At 48.5% G+C, this 21,687-nt stretch overlaps 1 protein-coding gene across 4 annotated transcripts in view; it reads right to left on the reverse strand.

Annotated features, from left to right (window-relative positions):
- The window catches only part of MTUS2 (microtubule associated scaffold protein 2), a 376,214-nt gene that overhangs the window by 29,374 nt on the left and 325,153 nt on the right, over positions 1 to 21,687 (reverse strand). For all 4 annotated transcript variants that reach the window (XM_077745435.1, XM_077745433.1, XM_077745434.1 and 1 more), the window contains one exon: positions 40 to 254. In XM_077745435.1, the coding sequence (XP_077601561.1) occupies positions 40 to 254 (215 nt within the window). The remainder of the gene's footprint in view (positions 1 to 39; positions 255 to 21,687) is intronic.

A 21,687-nucleotide genomic window follows, 5' to 3' on the forward strand; every position in this document is an offset into this window, starting at 1 on the left:
GGGCCAGCCAGCAGGGCAGAGCCCCGAGCGGAGACTGACCTGCTCCTGGTGCTGACACCGGATCCGCAGCAGCTGGGCGCGGTGGCCCTCCTGCAGCCGCACGGCCTCGGCCTGGAACTGCGCCTGCAGCCTCTCCTCCAGGGCCCGGAGCTCCGCCTGCTGCTGCCCGCCCAGCTGGCGCACCTGCTCCTCAAACCTCCGCTCCAGGTCCTCCCTCTCCTTCTGCAGCTTCTCACACTTGGCTGCGCTGGAGGCTGGTGCGGAAGGGGAGAAGAACACCTTTGTAACAACTGGTTAGGAGGCACCGAGGGATCGAAGCCGGGGTCTTTCACACCCACCGGGCAGATCGCCAAGGTTCACGCCGAGACCCAGGGCAAGATGCTCTTGCTTGTGAAGAGCTTCTCGGTTTGCACTCGGGTGCACCCTGAGTGGATCAGAACCCCGGGGCGAGGAGCTCAGGAGGTCGACTTTTCACAAGGTCTGAGGTGCCGCTCACGGCCATCGAGGCTTGGGGCCAGGGTGCACCTGGGGGCTGGAGACGGGACAGGATGGGAGGGGGCTGTGGGGGGAGGGGGCACGGATACTGAAGGCTGTTCCCTCCAGGCTGCAGGGGGGAGTGGCTGCTTCCATTTCAGAGACCACTACCTCGACCACAAAAGGCTTCCAAGAAGGAGAAAAAGCCTGGATAGTCTACTGTGTTTAGGTCAAGTGGAGTTGCTCACACCCAGCACATGCTCACAGATGTCAGGGTGCAGGTGCGTCCCTTGTGCATCCCACAAAGACCAGGTGCTACATGCCCTCCGCTCGGTGCTACAAGCTGGGGAAACGCTGTCATTCACTTTATAATTGGGTGAGCAGCTGTGTGTGCTGGTTAGCTGGGATCTATACCCTGGGGGGGGGGTTCCCATCAGGAATGCACACCCCAGGTGAGTTAGACAGCATTTGAAAACACCCTATTCAGAAGTCCCACCCTGGGAATGTAAGCTGGTGCAGCCCCTCTGGAAAAGTGGAGGTTCCTCCAAAAATTAGCAACAGAACTCCCCTATGACGCAGCACTAGCACTGCTAGGAATTTCCCCAAGGGATACAGAAATGCTNGCACTTGTGGGGATGAGTACTGGGTGTTATATGGAAACCAACTTGACAATAAACTATTAAAAAAAAAAAAAGAAGTCCCACCCTAACGAGGCAGCTCGGGTTCAAGGGCTTCTTTGTCACTACTTCTTAGCTAGAGATGGGTTGAGCATATAAAACTCAAATGAAAATAATAAAAAATGCTAATCATGTATTTTGGCCTTGATAAAGTACTATTTTCTCAAAGGTTATTTATTATATAGTCATATCAGTATCGTTCAATCCAGAAAATCAAGGCAGTAAGTTGATTCTACAGATCCTGTAGATAGAATGAAACAGATCAAAAAGTAAAGAAATCAATAAAAACAGGGGTCCTTGGGTAGGTCAGGCAACCTCAACTGGTTAAGTGTCTGACTGCGGCTCAGGTCATGATCTCACAGTTCATGAGTTCGAGCCCTGCATCGGGCTCTGTGCTGACAGGGCAGAGCTTGCTTGGGATTCTCTCTCTCTTCCTTTCTCTCTGTGCCACCCCCACTCACACTTTCTCTCTCTCTAAAGATATAAACTTAAACATATTTTTAAAAAGAAAAACAAATTAGTTACACTGGAAAAAACTAAATGGAATCTGTCTTTGATTCCAGCAATTTCACAAGTGCAGAAAAGAAGTTCATCAAAGACGACTGCTACCATGATTTGCCTTAGGAAGTAGTGTGGGCTCATTAAATAAGTGATAAATCCAACAGACACACAGGACAAATCCTATATACAGTGGGATATAGGTAACCAGTAAAAAGATAAGGTAGATCTTTCTGTGCCATCATGGAAGGATATCTGTAACACTTTGCCAAATAAACAAAAAAGACAAGATGCAGAAATAGTGTGATAGTGTAATTCTACTTGTAATGAAAATGTATCTATTTTCCACCTTGCTTCCCTCGGGAGGTTGTGTGCTTAATTGTAGGACTCAGTGTCCAATATGCATTTAACAAAAACCCTATTATTTGCATGTTTTAAGAGTTAGAAAAAACATTTAAAAAATTACTGTCATCATTAAAGAAAAGACAGGGTTTGAAACGGTTATGGTATCCAGTAGTCAGAACTGACAAGACTCTTCCATCTCACTTGCTATTTTATTTACATAAGTGGCGGGATGATTCATGGGCCTGGCAATCTATCTGGAGAAGCTCAGAAACAATTGGTTTTCATCCTGGGGCTGTCCCTGACCTGCACTGTTGCCTTAAATAAATCATGAGTTTTGAAGGCCTCAGTTTTGCTGTCTATAAACTGGCAAAGTAATCTCCCTCCCTTCCCCCCCCCAGACAGCTCCAATTCCCAAATTCCCAGTCGTTATCACATACAAGAGGTGATACTTATATTCTTCCCACGCCCGGATGTTGTAAGCCCCAGGCTTGCAGAAGATATTTACTGGAAAGAGCAGCGAGGGCCCCATGGGTGACAGCTCCAATAACGGAGGCCCTAAAGGGATAAATATCCTCTTTCTTCTGGTAAATCTTCACAAATGTACCTATTCGGGCATTCTGCAGACAGAGATGAATGCGGGCTAATTTAGTAGGCTGAGACTAAACATCTGGAGTCTCACTTTCATTCATTCTTTCTATTCTCCTGAAATCATTTAGTACTTTATAGTGAGAGGCCAACACTGTAACAATCAATCCACAGAACCTAGGAGGATAAGTAAATAATTTCAAAAATAACAGGATTTTGATTGGCCAAGAAAATATGACACTTGTAATTCATAAAGCAGTAGTTTGAAAAGCAAAAGCAGGATTCGGGTCTCTTGGGCAGTTTTAAATAATTGAACTTATGTATGTATGTCAGTACTAAGAATATATATAGCGGTGTGTACGTATACACTATAATACAATACTATATAATATTATTAAAGCTGCATTTGTCACATCCTTAGACATACTTAATACAAAGATACCGATCTGTCAACCTATGAGTGTAACACATGAATACACAGTGATCCCTGGGACACGGGCAGAGTAAGATTGCTGTGGAACCGTTCGTGAAACAAGCATCATCTTAACCACAGTTCATAAATCAACCGAGAGGGGAAGAACTCAGTGAATAGGATCAGTTTCATTTTTATTTCTGAGAGAGAGCGAGAGCGCTCGTGCGAGTGGGGGAGGGGTGGAGAGGGAGAGAGAAAGTCTTAAACAGGTCCAGCGCGGTGCTCAAGGTGGGGCCCGATCCCATGACCGTGCGATCATGACCTGAGCAGAAATCAAGAGTCAGACACTTACCCGACTGAAGCAGGCAGCCTCCCCAAGATCTATTTTCTTTAAATAATTGCTCTAAATGTCATTTTAATCATTACAACTTTTATTGGTTTGCTGACGGTGGTTACGGCACTGGGAAAACATGATACTGCCTTTTGCCTCATAGGGAGTGCTTTCGTTAGAACAATTATAAAATCGTCTAAATATAAAGAAGCAATATTCTATATAAATAAGTGCTACTATCATAATGGTCCCTGAATTCACAGGTGGGAGTGTTAACCCCAGGACCTCAGGATGTGGCCAGGTTTGCAGACAGGATTTTTTAGAGAGGTAATTCAGTTAAAATGACGTCATTAGGGTTGACACTAACCTAATATGACTGGTGTCTTCAAAGGACACAGACGCCTATGGGAGGAAGATGATGTGACAGGGAGAAGGCACCCATCTGTAAATGCCAAGAGGAGAGAGGACTCGGAAGAAATCAACTCTGCCAACCCCTTCATCTTGGACTGCTAGCCTCCACAGCTCTGAGAAAATTGATTTCTGTTGTTTGAGCCGCCAGCCTACCGGACTTGGTAATTGCCTAGGAAGCTAACTAGCGTCACTATCATTACAAACAGATGGAGAGAGAGTCCACAGTTACACAGAAGGTGGGGAGTAATTAAACAGACATAGGAGGGGCGCCTGGGTGGCTCAGTCGGTTAAGCGTCTCTTGGCTCAGGTCATGATTTCGCAGTTCGTGGGTTTGAGTCTCACCTCGGGCTCTGTGCTGACAGCTCAGAGCCTGGAGCCTGCTTCATATTCTGTGTCTCCCTCCCTCTCTGACCCTCCCCTGCTCACGCTGCCTCTCTCTCAGAAATAAATAAAACATTGAAAAATAAAAAAAAAATAGACATAGTAGCTTTCAAGGAAAAAATTTAAAAATTACCCATACTCTCTCTACACAAAAAAGATGAAATTTTCAATTGCATGATTGCCACATAGCTTTTGCAATTCTTAACATTCTTTGTATTCTATGAGGAATTTTCTATGTCTTTGTGTTAACATTTTTATGGCTCCCTTAGATTCTCATGTTGATGTACCAAAATTTATACGCCTTTATTGCTGGAAATTTGGTTCATGTCACCCATATGTTATTTTGATTTTTTTCATCAGGATAAATCCCTAGGAGTGGAATCACATGGGGTTAAAGTTCATGAGCATCTTTATGCCGGCAAGTTTTTGTTTTGTTTTGTTTTAGGCAGTGATTCTGTAATAAGCAAGTGCCCACCAGGGGGAGCTATAATGCCTGAAAAAATGCCCTCTGGTGGCGACTGCCCTGGTCCAGCACAGTGACAAGCAGGAGGCAAACAGGGTCCATCTGCAAACACGCTGCTGGGATTTGGCCACAGTGTCCTCCACAACCCTACCCTCAGTTGCTCTTTAGGATCTTCCTTTTGATGAAAATGTCACGGAGACAGAAAGGTGGGGGGGAAGTGGAATACGAAAGGTTCAGGGACTGAGCGGAAATGAGAGAGGAGGAGTCAAGGGAGACAGTCCCAGGTCTCTTGTCATCTTTGCAGGTTCAGGCAGCACCTCCAGGGCCTGGGGACAAAACGGGCGCTTGCGCGGTTACGGAGTGCCTCCCAGCAGCCAGGCGCCTGAACGCCCTGCCCCACCTGGACAGGTTCTGGTGGGGGCCTGAACTCCATTGCAGGGGCCAGGCGGGGGCTGGGAAAGGGCAACTGCTGGATCCAGGGGCACCGTGGGAGGGGCGAGGCCACACGGTGCAGGCGCCCGGGCCGCCCCTTCCCACCGTCCCTCTGGAGGGGCCGCCCCCTCCCCACCGTCCCTCTGGACGGGCCGCCCCCTCCCCACCGTCCCTCTGGACGGGCCGCCCCCTCCCCACCGTCCCGCTGGACGGGCCGCCCCAGGGGGCCAGGGCTGTAACATCTCGGCTGGTAAGGCAGCCCCTGCACCGCACCCTGCAAGCACTCACTGTTGAACTGCAGTGCCTCTCTCTCCCTGTCTGTGTCCCTCACCAGTGGCGGAATCCCACCCACAGGCAGGCCCACGGTCAAGAGACAGTAACTGAACTTACTGAGCACCTGGCATTTGCCACACCCAGTCCTAGCTGGGTCCACACTGTGGACAAGACACACCGTCACGGGGGCCCACAAATGAGCAAAACTTTCAACAGCAGGATGTCAGAATAGCTAGAGCTTTCTTTCAATAGCTGCGGAGAAGTAGAAGAAAGGCCATGCTGCCAAAGGACCGGGGAAGGGGCAGGTTAGTCTGAGTGGGGACGGCTCGGGAGGTCCCTCTGGGAAGACAGCATCTGAAGAGCAGTGAATGATGGGAAAGAGGAAGTGCGTAGAGAGCTGGCAGGAGGCAGTCTCATGCAGAAGGGACCGCCAGTGCAAAGGTCCTGAGCCCGGGCGTTTCGGAGCACAGAAGGAACAGAAAGATTGCCACAAGTGTCTGTGACGGAGAGAGCGGGGCAAGGTGAAGTTCAAGAGACAGGCAGGGTCAGATCACTTAGGGCCCGTGGTCCCTGGGGAGGAGTTGGGGTTCTACTCTGGTACAGTGGCCCAGACAGGGCCAAACGGGGGATAACGAGAGCGAAGTAAGCGTTTAGGAGATCCCTCTGGCGGCTGCATGGAGAACAGACGGTAAGGAAGCCAGAAGGGGGACAAGAACAGTGGAGGATGTATCTGGAGCCCAGGCGAAGTTCATGGTGCCTGGGGCTAAGGCTATAACAGGCTGAGGAACGGGTGGACGTGCGCTGTATTTGGGAAGCAAAGCCACCTTGATGCGCTCGTGGATTGGAGGAGGGAGAGGAAGGAAGTCAGGAAGCATGACTCAGGCTACTGGTCTGAGCAATGGCAGGGCATGGGGGGGGTGTCTGTCATTTAAGGAGACGGGAACGTAGAAGGAGGAGTCCCACTGGGGAGAAATACCACGCACTAGGCATTGAACAAACCTCTACTGCATTCCCACATGACTATATACACAGGGGGCCCACAGTTCAGATGTTACGGGGGGATTCTCCNAGGAACAGAAAGACTGCCACAAGTGTCTGTGACGGAGAGAGCGGGGCAAGGTGAAGTTCAAGAGACAGGCAGGGTCAGATCACTTAGGGCCCATGGTCCCTGGGGAGGAGTTGGGGTTCTACTCTGGTACAGTGGGAAGCCCAGACAGGGCCAAACGGGGGATAACGAGAGCGAAGTAAGCGTTTAGGAGATCCCTCTGGCGGCTGCATGGAGAACAGACGGTAAGGAAGCCAGAAGGGGGACAAGAACAGTGGAGGATGTATCTGGAGCCCAGGCGAAGTTCATGGTGCCTGGGGCTAAGGCTATAACAGGCTGAGGAACGGGTGGATGTGCGCTGTATTTGGGAAGCAAAGCCACCTTGATGCGCTCGTGGATTGGAGGAGGGAGAGGAAGGAAGTCAGGAAGCATGACTCAGGCTACTGGTCTGAGCAATGGCAGGGCATGGGGGGGGTGTCTGTCATTTAAGGAGACGGGAACGTAGAAGGAGGAGTCCCACTGGGGAGAAATACCACGCACTAGGCATTGAACAAACCTCTACTGCATTCCCACATGACTATATACACAGGGGGCCCACAGTTCAGATGTTACGGGGGGATTCTCCTCTGGTCCATGGTACCCTGGGTGGTCTTTCCTCGATGTTGTTGAAAAATACAGAACTCGGGACTCCTGAATTTTGACAAGCCCGTTTAATGATTACTGATGGTGCTATGCATGGCACGGGTTCCTATGCTGTGGTCTATTTTACCAAAGTGTTGAGGTGTTAAAAGCCTGAGAAGTCAGCATAGACTCTAGTTATTAAGTCTCTCTCAGCGAAGCAGGGGCAGTTTGACAGATGTGGTGTTCTCCCCGTGGGTGTGGGAATAGTTTCTGGAAGAACACACAAGATCTGGCCGTGGTGAGATAAAGAGCATCTTCCCAGATGTTAGGAGTTTTGCCTCCTATGTAACAGATACGGAAAGGTTTCTCCTCCACTGTGTTTTAACGTGAACCAACATTTTACTTACCTGTGGGTCAAACTTTGGGAACACAGCCCCCCAAACTGGATGACTATGTATAGGGGACTTTTAGGTCCCCCAACAGAGGTGATTATGTGCTAAAGGTGCCACCGTCCAGGACTGGTATTAAATAAGTCTTCCCGTAACCTGAATCCTGAATAGTAGAGTTCCCAAAAAACAAGAAGAGAAAGGTGAGGGCTGCGGGAGGTAGGGGAGGTATGAAAAGTCCAGGGGGGAGGAGAGAGGACACAGGCAGCAAGCAGCCCACGAGGTGGTGGTGGGGATGACACTGGTCTCCAGCTGGCCTCTGCTCCAGCCTCTACTGACACTGGCTGTGGGAGTTATAGTATCTCACTCAACCTCTCTGGGTCTCAATAGTCTCATCTATAAAATGAGGAGGATGGGCACTGTTCTGGGCTGAATTGGGTCCCTGACCCCAAAATCATATGTTGAAATCTTAACCCCTAGTACCTCAGGATGTAACTGGTTTTGGAGACAGGGGCCTTGAAGAGGTGATTAAGTTAAAATAGGGTCATTAGGGTGGGCCCTAATCCAGTGGCACCACTGTCCTTATAAGAAAAGGAAGAGAGGGGCGCCTGGGTGGCTCAGTTAGTTGGGTGTCTGACTTCAGCTCAGGTCATGATCTCACGGTTCGTGGGATCAATCCCTGAGTCGGGCTCTATGCTGACAGTGTGGAGCCTGCTTTGGATTCTCTCTCCCCCTCTCTCTGCCCCTCCTCTGCTCACATTTGCTCTCTCTGTCTTTCTCAAAAGAAAGAAATTAAAACTTAAAAAAATTGTTTAATAAGAGGAAGAGACACTGGGGATGCACGCTCAGAGGTCATGAGAGGCCACAGGGAGATGTCCATCTGGACGCCCAGGAGAGAGGCCTCAGCGGAGCCCCGTGGAAACCTGCTCTTGACTTCCGGCCTCCAGAAGTGTGACAAAGTAAGTTTCTGTTGTCTAAGCCCCCAAGTCCGCAGTGTTTCCCTACAGCATGCCTAGCAGACTGAGTGCTAAGCCCCCTTCCTGCCCTAGCCTTCTAGAATGTTGTGGATGTTGTAATGGCAGCAAAGTCATCAGGAAGAATCTTCCCTTGAAGAAGAGTGTATCGTTTTAGTAGTTACAATCCTCCCCTCCAAATGGTCCACTAAAGAGGTCAGTTTCATCTGCAGAGAAAATGTACACACATCAGTCATGCCCATGACCTGGGACATGAATAGTGGTATCAGTGCTTGGCACTGATATGTGCTTTCATTATGAAGTTCTCTAACACACAGCAGTACCTTGTTTAATCTTCCCAGCAAATTTCAAAGCTGGGCAACACGGGCATTTTTGCTCTGATTTTATAGAAGAGGCAAGGAGTCACTTGTCCAAGTGGACATGGGCAGAGGGGTCAGCCGGGATTCAATCCATGTGACTCTCCCCCGTGATAACAGGACTGCTCTTCTGCCTTATGTTTTGGAAGGGAAACAAACAGATATGAGGACAAAAACAGAACAATCCCAATTAGTAAGGTTCCTTCAAGGCAATGAACACTTGGTATCATCTTTAAGACAAAGGACGAGCATTTGCATTTCAACAAATGGATAAGGGCTGACCCTACTGTGAATGTACCCTGCAGTGCTTATAAGGAAGCTTGGTCTGAGAGGAGAAAACAAGAAGAATGATTTCTGGAGGCAAAAGAGGAAATGGAATTAAGAGCGTGGTTAGAATCATCAGGTTTGAAGAGCCAAACAACGTGGTCCACGTGAGAACTAATAACATCACTGCCCAGATCCAGGACATGGCTTGATGGGGAAATGGCTTTGTGCAGAGTCGTTCTTCCTTCCCTCCAGGTCAATGTGGGCTTGCGGAGCTTAGAAGGCATTTCCACGGCACAGGCTTGTCTAATGCACTACCTAGGGAGCACGCTGAAGGCCCATGGCTTCGTGGGGTTGCCGTGAGTACTGACTTCTTTTAATTTTTTCTTCTCCTTGCAGAATGGCATTGAAGAGATGACCCTTTAATTTTATCTTAAATTAGGACTTGTTACATAATTGATACAAGTAACATCCTCTCTGTGTTGAATGTCCCTTTTAGAAGGAGCTTAAGGAGCTTTTAATAACATCCTGAAAGATGTTTAAATAGAGCATAAGCTGAAGTCTGGACTGCTGTTTACTGTGGAGAATTTGCCCTATGGAGAGTTCTAGGAAGCAAATTCCCAGGACCCTATCATGTAAGAAGCCCCACGGCACTGATGGGCCTATTCCACAGCACAGTGCTAGCTTCAACCCCCCGTCCTAGAGTTTGGGTGGCCCTGTCGCCCTTATTTGCTCCTCGGTGGGTATGGAGACCACCTGACTGCTAGATAATACATTTTAATGCAATTGGCGGTAGAAGGTTTAAATATAGTCCTTCCTTCCTTCCTTCCTTCCTTTGGGTTGTCAAATGCAGGCATGTCTTGTGCATTCTGTGTTCACAGGATTTGGGAGATACCCATCTGAGGCTTTCCCAGACCTATGATTATCTTTATTTTCTGTCCACGGGTTTACTTTTAATTTTTCATGGGAATGGAGGATTAATGTTTAAATCTTTAGGGGCTAATGTTTTCAATGATGTGCATTTCCCTAATAACTCATCTCAGCCTCTCTCCATCACTACCAAATCCATCAAAGCAATTCCAAGGAACAAAATGGACCACTTCAAATTCTTCCTACCCCCTAATCGTCAGGCCTAGGCACAGAAGTAGCGAAGTTTTTAGGGAACCTGCTATTGCCCAGGAGTGGGTTTAGGATTAACAGACACACGTTCCTGACACCCTGGCTAGACCCACTGCCTTGTTCGATGGAATCCCACACCACTCAGCACAACGCCAGGCTGCTTTCCATAAACACGTGTTTTCTCGAACGGTCAGGCAATCACTTCCTGTGGGGTCGGTCAGCCAACGAGAAGGTGGCATCAGAAGTCACCCCCCTTTCATCACACCTGGAGTTTTCTCACCTTCAGACCCGGGATATCCTGGCTTGTGGGTTTGTGCCCCGCCGCAGGGGCGAACCCCGTTGAATTAGTAGCAGTGTCCCCTGCACGTCTCGAGGAGGACAGCCTCCTCACCACTTCCAGGGGAATCATCACACCCATGGTGGTGGCTTCCTGCCAACATGCAGAGTGTTCTAATTTACAGAGTCACCAAAACTGAGGGAACATTTGGAGATGTGACCTTCAACTAAAAAACAAAGACAACTCTGCCTCACAGAGCGGAGCCAGGGTTAAATATGTGTTTCCGTTCATGAAGCACCCAGCACGGTGTCTGGCCGGCTTGAGGCTGGCCCTCACTGGGCGGTTGTGCTGAGGCCTTCCTGCTCAGAGAGTGGTCCATTCACTCGGGGCTTGTTAGAAATGCAGGAGCCCGGGCCCGGCTCAGACCGACTGAATCAGAAACTGTATGTTAACAAGATCCCAGTAGATTCCTATAAGGAGCACTGTCTGAAATCCATGGGGCACCTGGCATCATGGGGGAGGTGAGAGGTCATCCTGAGTGATGCTCCTCTCTCTGCACATGACCGCTAGGTGGCTAAGGAATTGGCCTCTCTCTGAGCACACGACTGCTAGGTGGCTAAGGAACTGGCCTCAAGACTACCAGTAAAGTAAAAAATTCTGAGTACTGAAAACCTACAAGTACATCCTTTGTTCACAGTCAGCATTCAGGGAGGCTGTGTGGTGCCGAAGCAGCCAGTCTAGACCAAGATGCCTGCGCCAGGGCTGAAGGCTGGGAGGTGGGCTGAGGGAGCAGCGTGGAGGGTGGTGGTGGATCTGGCTTCGTGAGCTGGCAATGTCAGGTAAGAGGAGGAGTGACTGACTGATGAGCTTTAGAATATGAGGATGGAAAGAACAGCAAGTTAGAGAAAATATAATAAATCTAATTATGACCAGATGATGAGTCATACTGACCCCTTCTCAGGACAGGAAATAGAGGCTGGGTGTGCAATCTCAGAAAAGGGTCAAACAGTACCATAAAAAGGTTCCAATTTTAAGGCTAGCCCACCTGGCTGTAGGTATAAAGCATATAAAGAGAGATACCTACATCTCAGGTGGCATTTCATAGCATAATGCAGAAAATACCTAGACAATGGTGTTGCTGGACAATGTGATGTGAAGGGGGGTACCTTTACCTTGGCTTCTTGCCCTGCCTCCCTCTGCTTCTCAGAGACTGCAGAGAACCCTTGTGCATGGGCACAGTCCCTCCTATTAGAGAAAGACAGAAGACTCCTTGATGACGGCGATACGAGGGGGTTACTATCTCTGGCAATAAATACGGAATGAGTCAGGTGGTAGTAGCCCGCATGGTGCCAACGGGCCTCAGTGGGATGCATCTGCTAGATGTAGGTGGTTCTTAAAGTGACTTAGAGCAAATTCAAACTCAGAGAGCACTGACGGGACCCTGGGGAAGACAGGAGTCTTTGCATACAAGGGTGTGGGATGGACAGTGTGGGGCTTAGCACTGGGTCAGCACGATTGGGGGAGCAGTGAGAACTAGGGGTGTCTTCAGTAGGGGACATCTTGAGATTCATGTTACATTCCATCTTGTAGTCCTTAAGACAGGTTATAACATCTTTGTGGTTAAGGAAGCTCCTCAGTGTTTTCACAGAAGGGACTCGGTCATTTTTTATTAGTCCCATTACTGTCTTTACATAGCACTGAGTTAAAGAACTCCTCCAAGTGCTGTGGCCAGAACGTGTGCTGTAGCGTCCACCAGACTTGGACCTGAGCTTCTTGGTTGATGCTCATGTGTAGGGGATTAACCCCATTAAGCCTCAGTTTCCTCATCTGTAAAATGGGGATCACACAGAGATGACCTCTTAGGGTTAGTGTAAGGTTTCAATGGGCTAATTCAGAGTAGGTGCTTAGCATCGTGCCTGGTCTCTATTAATCACTGGCTAAACACTAGCTGTTTATTGTTTTTGAGGGGGGCCATGGAATCATTGCAATATTACAAATGGGAATATTTTCACCCTTCATGAATGTTAGGCTAGGACAAAGCATAAAAAAATGCACATTACATGCATATATCCAAAGGGAGAGGACCCAGTTTGACTACAGAAGGAAGACTTGGTACTCAATGAGGGTGTAGAAGGTTAACTGCTACCCTAACTAAATACTATTTTCTTGGAGTTTATTACTATTTTGGTTTGCTGCACATCCAAAAGCACACATTGTCTGAGGACAAAGTTGTCAGATAAGGGTCCAGGGCCACTGTCCTGTGTCTCATAAGAGGCTGGGGAGTGACTGCTTAGGTCCGAGCCAAAGCCCGAGATGATCATGTCCACCTTACATAATGGACACAGGGTGGGCCAAGGCGGTCCTATCATGCTAAGGTCTGCGTGAAAATGATCTTCATTAGAATTCCTAAGAAGACAAGTTTTCCCTTTTGTTACTCGCTGGTAACATGTCAGTTTTTAAAAATATAATCACAGAGGGGCACCTGGGTGGCTCAGTCCTTAAGCGTCCGACTTCGGCTCAAATCATAATCTCACAGTTTGTGAGTTCGAGCCCCACCTTGGGCTCTGTGCTGACCGCAAAGACAGAGCCCGCTTCGGACCCTCTGTCCCCCATCTCTCTCTGCCCCTCCCCGGCTTACAGTCTCTCTCTCTCAAAAACATTTGAAAACTATAATCACAAGAAAAGCAAGAGGGGGTTCTTATCACACTAGGTAGCAGAAGACGCAAAAATTTCTCTCTCTTCCAGTTTTTCAGAAAAAGGTCTTGGGCAGAAAGGAAGGAAAAGCACACCTGAAAAGAGGGAGGCCTCAGACAGTCACTGTTGATGGCATCACATCTCCCAGGTACGGGGCGGTATTCCCCGTGGGCTGAGGCGCTACAGAGCACTCTACATGGGAAGGGTTACTGAACTTCACAAAATCTCTACGAAGTGGGAGAGATTCCTCCTTGGTGATCCCATCTTATAGAAGAGGAACCTGGGCGACAGGACCAAGTCAGTCCAAATTTGTGGCAATGTCAAGAGCATGCTATCACGTGATCGTGCCCTAAGCCAGTGGTCGTCAGCACTGCATGTGGGGCACGTGATCTAGTGGGGCTGGGCTGGGTCCTGAGAATCTGGGCTGCATCTCGAATATGGTCCCAGGTGATACTGATGCTGCTGGTCCAGGCACTTCACGTTGAGAACCACCGCTGTAAGCAGATAGTGCTTCTGTATTAAACTTTAATATTAATCATCTGAGGGTCTTGTTAAAATCATACATTGACTCAGAGGTTGGGGTGGGGTTTGAGAGTTTGCATTTCAAACAAGCCACCAGCTTGTCTGTCCAAACAACCACATCGGGTGGTCTAGGATGCCTCTGGTCTAGGGGCCACCCTTTGAGTAGCAAGGCCCTGGAGCCTGTGCTCAATACTCAGGTCCACAGAGTACCACCTCTGCTGGTGTAGAGAAGACACAGCCTTGATCACCTCTCTGGTATCTACCACTGGCTATGGAACCTGCTTAGTGCTGCCATTCTGAGCCATCTGCCTGTCTGAATTCACACCTGTCTGTTCTCTCTTACCCTGGCCTGAGCAACCAATGCTGACTTTGAGCCTGTGTGTTCAAGCTGAGCTCGGGGGTTGTGCCCACCTCGCTCGTTTGAGTCTGAGGATACTGACTTTCCTTGAAAGTTCCTGCCTGTAGTTTCCCATCCTCCTCGCCTTGTTGCTGGAGCCACAGAGTGACCCCCAATCCGTCCCACCATCATGGGCTCCGGGCAGCATGGAGGCTAGCACCTGCTCATAGCTGCCTCTCCTTACCTCTTCCAGCCCCTCGCCATTTACCTGTGACATACCCGTGAATGGCCTGTCCAATGCCATGACCTTCAGATCTTTCCCGGAGCCAGCAGCCCCAGCCTTCACTGGCACTCCACAATGGCGGTCATTGCTGTGTCCTTCACTGGGCTCTGGAGTCCCAGAAATGGCCCTGATTTTAGCCTTTGCCACTGGAAAGCACGGATCCCTTCAAACGCTCTCAGTTCTTTGCTCAGAAGAGGCTACATGGGGAAGCAATCAAGAAGGTGGGCTCTGGGGTCAGACTGCCTCAGTTCAAATCGAGCCCCTGCTATTTTGGGCTGTGTGCAGTCAGGTAAGTTACCTAACTCTAGGCTTGCTTCACCTACCTGATGCATAAAAGGTCCTAACTGGGCATATGGCCTTGACTTCCACTTTGCTGAGAAAACTGAAGTCAACAGGCCTGGAAGACTACCATTTCTTATTCTGAAACTTAAAAAACAAATCTTTCCTTTGGAAACTATGTCTTGTTGGAGGTAATGCTCCTTGATGACCAGTTCCCTCACTCTACTGTCTATACCCCCTGCACTAATTTCCTATAGCTGCTGTAAGAAACCACTACCAAATGAATGGCTTTAAAACACCTCGAATTTATTATCTTACTGTTCCATGAGTCTAAAATGGGTCTGATTGGGCTAAAAACCAAGGTGTTGGTAGGGCTGAGTTCCATTCTGGAGACTTCAGGGGAGAGTCCCTGTCCTTGCCTTTCCCAGCTCCTAGGGGCTGCCTGCATTCCTTGGCTAGTGCCCCCTTCCTCTGTCTTCAAGGCCAATGGCACGGTATCTTCAAATCTCTCTCTCTGACCCCTGTTTCCATGTCACATCTATTCTATCTCCCTCTTCTAAGGGCTCTTAGGATCACATTGGGCCCCAAAGGACAATCCCCACCATCTCAAGGTCCTTAATTACACTAGCAAAGTCCCTTTACCACTTGAGGGGACATATTTCCAGGTTCTGGAATTAGGATGGGGACATATTTGGGGGCTTCATTTGGGGTTCCATACTCTCTTGGCTTCTTGTGTGTTTCTCTCTGCTACTGCCTCTCTCCCCAGGGTTTCCCCTGTCTGGCTCCCCACACAGCCTCTACAAATGTCTGGGCGTCTCTTATCTTTAACAAACAGAACAAATGCACAGTCTTCCCTCCTATGCTGTCCTCTGGCTACATACCTTCCATTTCTTACTCCTCAGAGTCCAGCTCCTCACAAAACAGATAAAACTCTCCCGTCCCTGCCTCCAATCCCTTTTCTCCTATTGGCTTTCCAAATCACTGCCATCAGGCAATGTGGGTGCTCCTTCCCACGTATGCCTGGAATTTGGCTACTTCTGCCCCCCTCCCTGCCACTGACCTGGCTGCAGCCACCATCATCTGTCACCCAGGTTACTGGAGAGCCCCTGGACTGTTCTTGCTGCTCCAGGGCCTGTCCCTGAATCATTTTGTCCTATGGCGGCAGCCAGAGGGAATCCTCAAAGATTGTCCATCAGGACGTGCTCCTCTGCATGAGGCCTGCATCTGGCTCAGGGGACAGGCCGTGTCCCCGTGCTGGCTCACCAGATGTGGCAGCATCTGGGCCCCACAGCCTCCTGACCTCGGCTCCCGCTCTTCTCTCCTGTGTCTACTCTGTTCCAGCTCTACCCGCCTCTTTGCTACTCCTCCAACACTTTTAGGACTGTGGTTCTCAAAGTGTGATCCCCAGACCAGGGGCTTCAGCAGCACCTGACCACTTGTTGAAATGCAAATTCTTGGGCCCTACCCCCTGCCTGGACTCAGAAATTCTGGGGGGTGGGGTCCTGCAATCTGCTTTCCAAGCCCTCTCCCTGGTCCCAGTACCTAAGTTTGAGGACTGCTGGCCCAGGCACATTCCCACCGCAGGGTCCTTGCACTAGCAGTTTCCTGTGCATGGAAACCTCTTCTCCCAGCTCCTCCCCAGATATCTGGTCCTCTCTTTGGTCTGGATCTCAGCCAGGAGCTCCTCCTCCAACTCAGAGACCAGCGGCCCCCATCAGAGGTCTGAGACTCAGCTCTGGGAAGTGCCTTATCCAAGCTTCTAAGTCTTAATCATTTCAACCTGTATACCTGCATCTTTTCCTACAGCTGCTACCTCCGGGACACCTCAGAGTTCTTGTTTTACCTTTTCGGTTGCCTATCTAACAATCCTTTATGTTAAACTCTCACTGGTAAAATAACTGGAGTGGTTTCTGCCTGCTGGCTGTGCCCTGGCTGGCAGTCTGGTGAACTCAGGCATCTACACGGAACTCCTTGCAAACGTGGCCAAATGCTCTCCCCAAAATGAATAGTGAGGGGAAGGAAGGGAAACCACTGTCGTTCCAAGAGGTCTCTGCTGAATGTAGTTTTGTGTCCTTATGTCTGGATACGTGTGGGCTGTGTGTGTGTGTGTATGTGTGTGTGTGTACACTGTGAGGTTGCTTCCTGAGATTAAATGATTTATCATCTAAAGTAAAGTGCTTTACTATTGGTGGGAATGTAAACTGGTGCAGCTGCTCTGGAAAACAGTGTGGAGGTTCCTCAAAAAATTAACACTAGAACTACCCTACTACTCAGCAATAGCACTACTAGGAATTTACCCAGAGGATACAGGGGCACTGATTCATAGGAGCACATGTACCCCAATGTTTACCACAGTGCTTTCAACAATAGCCAGATTATGGAAAGAGCCTAAATGTCCATCAACTGACAAATGGATCAAGAAGATGTGGTCTGTATATACAATGAATACTACTTGGCAATGAGAAAGAATGAAATCTGGCCATTTGCAGCAATGTGGATGGAATAGGAGGGTATTATGCTAAAGTGAAGTAAGTCAGAGAAAGAGAGATATCATACGTTTTCACTCATATGTGGACCTTGAGAAACTTAACAGAAGACCATGGGGGAGGGGAAGGGGAAAAAAGTTACAGAGACGGAGAAGGCAAGCAATAAGAGACTCTTAAAAACAAACTGAGGGTTGATGGAGGGGTGGGGGAGAGGTGATGGGCAGTGAAGAGGGCACTTGTTGGGATGAGCACTGGGTGTTGCAAGCGATGAATCATGGGAACCTACCCCAAAAACCAAGAGCACAGTTTACACACTGTATGTTAGCCAATTTGACAATAAATTATATTGAAAAAATAATAAAATAAAATAACAGAACATTAAAAAAAGTGCTTTACCAAAAAATGTTTTTAAGTTTATTTATTTGAGACAGGGACAGTGTGAATGGGAAAGGGGGAGAGAGAGAGAGAGAGAGAGAGAGAGAATCCCAAGCAAGCGCCGCACTGTCAGTGCAGAGCTTGATGTGGGGCTCGAACTCACAAAACTGAGAGATCATGACCTGAGCAGAAACCGAGTCCAATGCTTAACTGACTTAGCCACCTAGACATCCCTAAAGTGCTTTAAAATCCCCCCTAAGAAGCGATCAAGTTAGAACATCGAGGAAGAGAATAATTTTGCAGCCAAGTAGGGAATACTGTTCTCAATTTTTTTTCAGATTGTTGACTTGAAGAAAAAGCAGTGGAATTACATTAAGTATGATGAATGTTTCTGTGAACTTTATTAAGAAAAAAATCACTTGATCCCCTGATCTGACTCAATAAATGCTGAATAAATGTCAGGAAGGAGTCCCACACTTTTAGCCTTTCCCAGGCACCACGTGTCCCCATGTAGCTGCTTCTGGTCCCTCTCGCTCCCATGTCCGCCATGACACCACAGCAGTGTGACAGGGGAACCCTTCGTGAACTCACCCCTGCTGGGAACAGCTGCAGAAGACGACACAGGGTTTGGGCATAGAAAAGGGAAATGATGGGGCACCTGGGTGGCTCAGTCTGTTGAGCATCTGACTTCGGCTCAGGTCATGATCTCACGGTTCGTGGGTTCGACAGCTCAGAGCCTGGAGCCTGCTTCAGATTCTGTGTCTCCCTCTCTCTGACCCTCCCCTGCTCACGCTGTCTCTCTCTCTCTCTCAGAAAAACTTTTTAAAAACATTAAAAAATTAAAAAAAAAAGGGAAATGAGATGGATGGCAGAGCAGGAATAGAGGCTCTGCACTGAAGCTCTGATGGGAAGAATAAACTTAAGAAAAGTAAACTGAGACCTAAGCACTGAATGCCGTGCCTTGAGGGGCAGGGAGCTGGGCGGCAAGACCCAGGAGCTGATGCCTGTGGGACTGTCCTGGAGTGAGGGGTGACCAACAAGTCCAGCCCTGGCCTGGGGAACCAATACCATTTGAGTGGAGAGCCGGACACTAAAACGGAACAAAAGCAGCATCTCCGAGCAGGTGTGAGAGTCAGAACGCTTATGGGAAAAACAGACGTGGGTTTGGAGTGTGTGGACCCCAGTTCGAATCCCTGCTGTGTAACATATAATGCTGGGCAAGTCCATGCTTGTTTCTCTGGGCCTCAGTATTCTCATCTGTAAAAGAGGCATAACATGACCTACTGTGCAGGCCTATTTTGAGAATCAGAGAATCAGAAATCATGTATTTACACATCTCTTCATTTTGCGGGCATTCAGTAAGTGGCAGCTTTGCTTACAAAAGAGGCACGCAGAGTCTGAACACCCCCGCTGCAGGTCACAGGGAAGAGCCTGGAGTGCCTCCAGTAAGAGATGGAAATAGGAGTTAATGTACATGTGCAGAATGGCATAAACAGTATCTTAATTTAATCCACCATACTATTTTATTTAGTGACTATAAAAATATTTTAAGAGGTTTTCCTGTGAGCTCCATCTCTCCCAATAATTTTCCCCACGTGACCTTAAGCTTGTGGAAGACAAAAAAAATCTCTTGCACAAGGTATTCAGAAACTAACCTTGACTACTGACCATGGCCCCTCCTTCTGGGGGGCTCCGGTCTAGTGACGGGAAGGGAGAAACAGGTGGGTGAATGATCAGTGACAGCGATGTGACCGTGCTGGAGACCGTGTGTGACGGAGGCAGAGAGTGGAAGTGACGGCCGACTTGAGTTTTCCAGCAAGCCTGGGCAGGTTGGCGGGTGAGGAGAGGGAGAAACGAGTTCAGGAAGAGGCAAGAGAAGCTGGTGGAAGTTCTATGGGGACGTGGAAAGGGGATTGTGTCTGGGAAGGCAGACAGTCTCTGTACATGTGCTAAAAAGTCAGAATTCCATTTACTCTGTGGATGATACGTAAAGCTGCCAAGGGATCTGTCTTTATCACAGTGTTGATTTTCTAGATGAGGAAAGAAAATCCAAACAGCACGGAAGGAATGTGCTGAGAAGTCATTTTCCCTCCCACCTAGACCCCCTAGCCGGAGGCAACCACTGCTACTGAGGGATCTAATCTGGGAAGGCACAGAGGATGGAATCTAGGGGCAGGAAGGGAGGCGAGGGGGCTAGTGAGGAGGTCTTTGCGAAAAGTGACTGTGTCACCATAGGAATTCGAATGAGGAGGCACTTGAAAAGTAGAATCGAGAGGAGCTGGTGACATACTGGCTATCAAGTATGAGGAGGGGGGATGGAGGGGTGACAACTCCCTTCGGTGTTCGTTAACTGTGAACTTGCTGTCAAGAACTGAGACCAGAAGTTGTGGTTGAGCCTAGCTAGCCTCTGTTCTCCTTTTCTTTCTTTTATTCATGGTACTTTCCAAATTTTTAAAACTGAAATGGCCACCTTGCAGGAAACTCCATTTTCTGCGCACATGGCTGCAGGGGCCAAGAGGAAGCATAATGGCGAGGTCTAGATCATAGTCTCATAAGGGAGCTGTTTGCCCTCAACTTTCTCTCCATCACGTTCTCTCAGACCAGAATGTTCGTCATGCATCAGCTCCAAACACTCAGGGAGAAGGGATGTGGGGGGCGGTGGAGCGGGCTGTCTGGATGCATGGCCACCTCCGGGCCTCTCTGTCTTTGGGCTGTTACATGAGAGAAAAATATCCCTCAATCTGATTTATTCCATTCATTTGAGTGCCTCCTTAGCTTAGCTTGTACTCGAACAAAATCAGGAAGACAGAGGTAGGGATCTTGTTTTGTTTTGCTTTGAGGTGAGGAGTATGGGGTGGGCAGAGCTAAAAGCGGCCGCGAAGAGTGGTACTGCCTGTGGTTCACCAAGAGCTGACCGCAAGAGGGCTGGGGTCCTAGACCTGGGAGAGAGCAGGTTAGGGGGTAGTTGAAGCAAAGGGGGTTAATGAGATCACCGGAGAGCTCGCAGAGTAAGAAGGAAAGAGGGCCTGGAATCGCATCTGGGACAAACGGATATTGTAAGGAGAGAGCCATGTCCTTCACTTTGTTACGATCATCTGCTGCCATGCTCGCTTTCCCAACTGATTAGAAACTCTTCGGGCTCAGGAAACAACCCACAAAACTAATAGGCAACCAACGGACATATCAGATAAAGGGTTAATATCCAGAATNCTTAATGAAACACCTAGAATACTTTTACGCAGAGTAGGCAGGTGTTCAAAATTATCTTAAGAACAGCACTTTAGGGGCACCTGGGTGGCTCAGTAGATTAAGTGTCTGACTTTGGCTCGGCTCATGATCTCATGGTCCGTGAGTTCAAGCCCCATGTCGGGCTCTGTGCTGACGGCTGGGACAGAGCCTGGAGCCTGCTTCGGATTCTGTGTCTCTCCCTCTCTCTGCCCCTCCTCTGTTCTCTTTCTCTCACAAAAATAAATAAACATTTATTTTTTTTTAATTTTTTTTTTTTTATTTCTAGGCGAGAGAGAGAGACAGCGTGAGCANGGTTTGTGTTTTTCCTATTCAGGACTGTAGACCATCATGAGGCAATCTGTAAGCGCTGCAATTGTAGAAGACAGGTCACAAACAAATGAGGGGTGGCCCAGGAGGGCTGTGGTAACCTTGAGAGAGCCGTGTGCCCAGGTGAAGGGGGTCGCTGCTGCTCAGTAAAAAGACAAAGAACTCATTAAAAATGGGCAGCCAACACTTCACAAAAGGTATCCCAATAGGCAATTAGCACATGAAAAGTGCTCAACACATTGGTGATCGGGGAAATGGAAATTGAGACCATAATGAGAGTCTTCACACTGGCTCAAACAGCAACAGAATTACGAAGAATACCAAATGTCGGCAGGTCGTGGAGGAATCGGATCTCTCTGACACTGCTGAGAATAGTGCAAAATGGTACAAGCATTTTAAGAACCAGCTGACACTTTCCCCTAAAGTTACACGCACATTTGTCTTATGACCCAGTAATTTATAATGTAGGAGTTTACCGGAGAGAATGACAGCGAAAGATCGTGCAAGGATCCTCCTGACTGCCCTATTTATAAGTACAAAAAAGTCACAACCCAAATGTCCCCCAGCAGACAAGTGGACAGATTAGCTGTGGCAGGCTCATGCAAATGCAACACACTTAACAGTAAAAAGGAACACACCACTGATTCACTCAGCGATGTGGATACATCTGTCATGTGGAACAAAGCCTCTGGACATGGCAGAGTCCAGAATGTCTCATCTCATTTCTGTGAAATCCCAGAGCAAACAAAACTAATCTATGTCGACAGAAATGACAAAGTGGTTGCTGTGGAGGGGGAGGGGAGGGCTGACTGGAACGAGGCATGAAGAAACT

Source organism: Crocuta crocuta, unplaced genomic scaffold (assembly GCF_008692635.1).
Source record: "Crocuta crocuta isolate KB4526 unplaced genomic scaffold, BGI_CrCroc_1.0 scaffold258, whole genome shotgun sequence".
Lineage (NCBI taxonomy): Eukaryota > Metazoa > Chordata > Mammalia > Carnivora > Hyaenidae > Crocuta > Crocuta crocuta.